Below are 3,468 nucleotides of genomic sequence, written 5' to 3'. Positions count from 1 at the left end.
TTTCTTATTATTTTCTTCTTTATTTCTATCTTTATCTTTTATTTCTTTTCTATTTATTTATTATATATTATTTTACTTCTTTGTTTATTTCTTTTATTTATTATATCATTTGATTTCAATATCAATTTTAATTTTATGATTCATTCATATTATTTATTATTTATATTCATTAATTTATATTCATATCTTTTATTTCTTTTATTTTTCTTTTCTATTTTATTATTTCATTTTATATTATTCATTTATTTTGAATTGATTATTTTATTTATTTATATTTGATTTATTTCTTGTTATATTCTTGTTATTATTTTAATTTGATATGTTGTTGAATTTATCACATTTTATTCTTTAACAAATAAGATGAATGAAAATATAAAGAATCAGAGAATAAAAATAATAAATAAGAAAATGATGGAAGAGATTATAATGATCAAATGAAATAATAATAACAATGTTTAACAACATTATAATGAATGATTTAAATAATATTTCATCATAAATTATTCAATTATTATGTTTATTGTTATATCAATTAATTTATACATATTATGAATTTATTCATTCTTATTGTTTTATCTTATTAATTTTCTTTATTTCTTTATTTTATTTATTATTTATTTTATTTCTAATTAATGTTGACAATATATATTTTAAATATTAATGAATTATTTTATATTATTATTATTATATATCATTCTCTTTATTTCTTTGTTATTTATTATTTTATTCTTTATTATTTTCTTTTTCTTTATTATTTATTCTATTTGTTTATTTATATTTATATTCATTTGAATTTATATTCATTTATATTTGTTATTTATTTTTATTTATTATTCTATTCTCTTTCTTTTAACATTCTATTTTATTATATTTATTATTCATTGATTTTTATACTTTCATTTATTATTCATATTTTCTGTATTTTATTTATTCAAATGATTTCTTGTGTATTTTTTTTATTTTCATTTAAATTCATTAAATATGAATGTTATTTATCATCTTATTTTAATTATTATTTAATATATCATTTGATATTTCTCAATTAAAATATTTAATATAATAGATTCTTTGTTATTATTATTATTTCTTATTTGATTTCTTTGAAATAAATCATTACATAAATTATTTGTTTCATTTTGTTTTTATTAATAATGTTTTCTTTATTACAATTGTTATATTTATCATTGATCATATTCTTTATTAAATTATATTTTATTATGTTTTTATTCATTTTTATTTGTTATTTATTTTATTTATTATTTATTTGTTTATTTTATAATTCTTCTCTATTATATTATATTCATTTATTATCATTTGAATAAATTCTTATTTAATTATTAATGAAATATTAATGAATGAAATGAATGTTATGTTTTAGAAATATGATAATAAATAGAATTTGTATAAATTATCATTTATTATTTAATTTTCATCATTTTATGTTAATTATATTTTATTCTTTTATTTTATTTTATTTTTGATGATAATGAATAAAAATATTACATAATGAATAATTAATATATTTAAATGAATAATGTGTAATTAATGAATAATTGTTATTTATCATTATTCATCCTTTTCATCATTTTAAATATATTTTATTTATTTATTAAATATACAATGAATCAAATAAATAAAAAGGAGATAATTAAATGTTAATAATTTTATTTTATATAGTTCATTGTTCAGTGGAGATTAATTAATCCCTTTGTTTTAACATTGTATTTTCATTATCTATTAGTTTATTCTTTTAATTTATTGTTGAATTATGACAATTTCATTTTCTCTTTTATTTGATATGGAATAGAATATTTTAAACATCAATTATTTAAATATTCATTATTTAATTTCTATTTGATTTTGATGAATATTAAAATTTCTTCTTTATTTTCTTATTTTAAGGAGAATATATAATTACTACTGTATTACTATGAGTTAATATTCTTTTTAGAATCAACCACTAAATCCTTTTCCTTTGATAATCTTATATTATCAATAATACTTGTATCATATAAGTAATAATACCATCTTTATAAATACACATTCGTTTATTGTCAATGATATCACATTATTGTACATAATAAACACTGTTATTCTTGTAGTATTGATTATGATGTTTTTCTAACTAAATACAACATTATAATCAGTCCATAACTGGTAGATTTGAATGATGATAATAATTTAGGGAAGTGTGTGGTATCTCTGACGTGCTACCTTCGAATCTAATTAATAATAATAAAAATAAAGAAAGAAAAGAATAAATTAAGAATGAATAAAAATAAAAGATAATAGAATAAATAAAATCATAATTATTTATCATTAATTATATCATTAATTATATTATCATTTATTATAAATATATTGATTATTCATTTATTATTATATCTATTATTTTTTATCATATTTTATTATTATATTATTAAATAAAAATAAAATATAAAATGAAATAATGAATAAAATAACAACAAAATGAAATATTTAATAATTATAATTTATTAAAAATAAAAATAAATAACATTTTATTTTATTTCTTATTATTTAATGTTTTTCATAACAAATATCAATTAATAAAAATAGAATGATGATAAAGAATAAAAAAGAAGAAATTAAAATATAAAAATAAAAGAACTAATAAAAACAACTAATAAATAATAAAACAATAATGAAATTAGGATATAATGAAATAATGATAACATCAATGTATTTTAATAATATTAAAGATTTTATTAATTTAGAAATAGGAATTAAAAGATTTCAAGGAAATATAGAACGATTTCATTTTAATCCAATTCCATTAAATCAATATTCAAGAAAATTATTTACTAATATTGAAACATTTCATATTTATAATGAAAATGATGAAATATTTAAAGATGGAAGAATATTTAAATATGTAATATGGTATTTAGTAAGTTATTCAACAATTTACAAGAAAAAGAACAAGGAAATATCTGTAAAAATATAACATATACACAAACAGATAGAAAATCATATGGAAATATAATACCATCAGAAGTTAAATCGCTTGAAGGTAATTGTTTTGAATATTGTAATGAATTAACAACAATTAATATACCATCATCAATTAGTAAATTAGGATATAAATGTTTTAAAGAATGTTATTCATTAAAATCAATTAATATACCATCATCAATTATATCAATCGGAGGTGATTGTTTTTATGAATGTTTATCATTAAAATCAATTAATATAGATAATCTACAATTTATTAGTGAAGATAGAATATTTATGAATGAACCAGTGTTAGTTAGTATTAAAATACCAGATAATCTACAAATAATCAATGGAAAGAATATTTGCAAGAAAGATATTAATGAATTTATTATTCCATCTTCAATCACTAAATTAGGTGATTGGTGTTTTGATGAATGTTCATCATTAAAATCAATTAATATACCATCATCAATTAGTGAAATAGGAGATTGTGTTTTATAGATGTCATATAAA

The 3,468-nt window shown here is 15.1% G+C and overlaps 1 protein-coding gene across 1 annotated transcript, besides 19 other annotated features; it reads left to right on the top strand.

Moving 5' to 3' along the window:
* Window positions 1-7: 7 nt before the first annotated feature.
* Window positions 8-102: a microsatellite.
* A 21-nt stretch (window positions 103-123) lies between these two features.
* Window positions 124-181: a sequence feature (AT_rich).
* A 6-nt stretch (window positions 182-187) lies between these two features.
* Window positions 188-282: a microsatellite.
* A 218-nt stretch (window positions 283-500) lies between these two features.
* Window positions 501-625: a microsatellite.
* Window positions 508-696: a microsatellite.
* A 3-nt stretch (window positions 697-699) lies between these two features.
* Window positions 700-832: a microsatellite.
* A 6-nt stretch (window positions 833-838) lies between these two features.
* Window positions 839-1,018: a microsatellite.
* Window positions 1,019-1,040: 22 nt separating this feature from the next.
* Window positions 1,041-1,219: a sequence feature (AT_rich).
* Window positions 1,220-1,222: 3 nt separating this feature from the next.
* Window positions 1,223-1,274: a microsatellite.
* A 13-nt stretch (window positions 1,275-1,287) lies between these two features.
* Window positions 1,288-1,430: a sequence feature (AT_rich).
* A 4-nt stretch (window positions 1,431-1,434) lies between these two features.
* Window positions 1,435-1,478: a microsatellite.
* Window positions 1,479-1,489: 11 nt separating this feature from the next.
* Window positions 1,490-1,618: a sequence feature (AT_rich).
* Window positions 1,619-1,633: 15 nt separating this feature from the next.
* Window positions 1,634-2,224: a repeat region.
* A 4-nt stretch (window positions 2,225-2,228) lies between these two features.
* Window positions 2,229-2,303: a microsatellite.
* A 5-nt stretch (window positions 2,304-2,308) lies between these two features.
* Window positions 2,309-2,420: a microsatellite.
* Window positions 2,421-2,426: 6 nt separating this feature from the next.
* Window positions 2,427-2,477: a microsatellite.
* Window positions 2,478-2,543: a sequence feature (AT_rich).
* A 22-nt stretch (window positions 2,544-2,565) lies between these two features.
* Window positions 2,566-2,731: a microsatellite.
* Window positions 2,571-2,687: a microsatellite.
* Window positions 2,732-2,898: 167 nt separating the features above from the next.
* Window positions 2,899-3,456, top strand: EDI_298830 (uncharacterized protein; the record flags this gene model as incomplete). The annotated part of the gene is made up of 1 exon (XM_001741278.1): window positions 2,899-3,456. One exon carries the CDS (start codon window positions 2,899-2,901, stop codon window positions 3,454-3,456), a length of 558 nt encoding a protein of 185 aa, XP_001741330.1.
* Window positions 3,457-3,468: the final 12 nt, after the last annotated feature.

Source organism: Entamoeba dispar, genomic scaffold, assembly GCF_000209125.1.
Source record: "Entamoeba dispar SAW760 scf_1105229463697 genomic scaffold, whole genome shotgun sequence".
NCBI lineage: Eukaryota > Evosea > Mastigamoebida > Endamoebidae > Entamoeba > Entamoeba dispar.
This window is presented reverse-complemented; position numbering and strand designations above follow the sequence as displayed.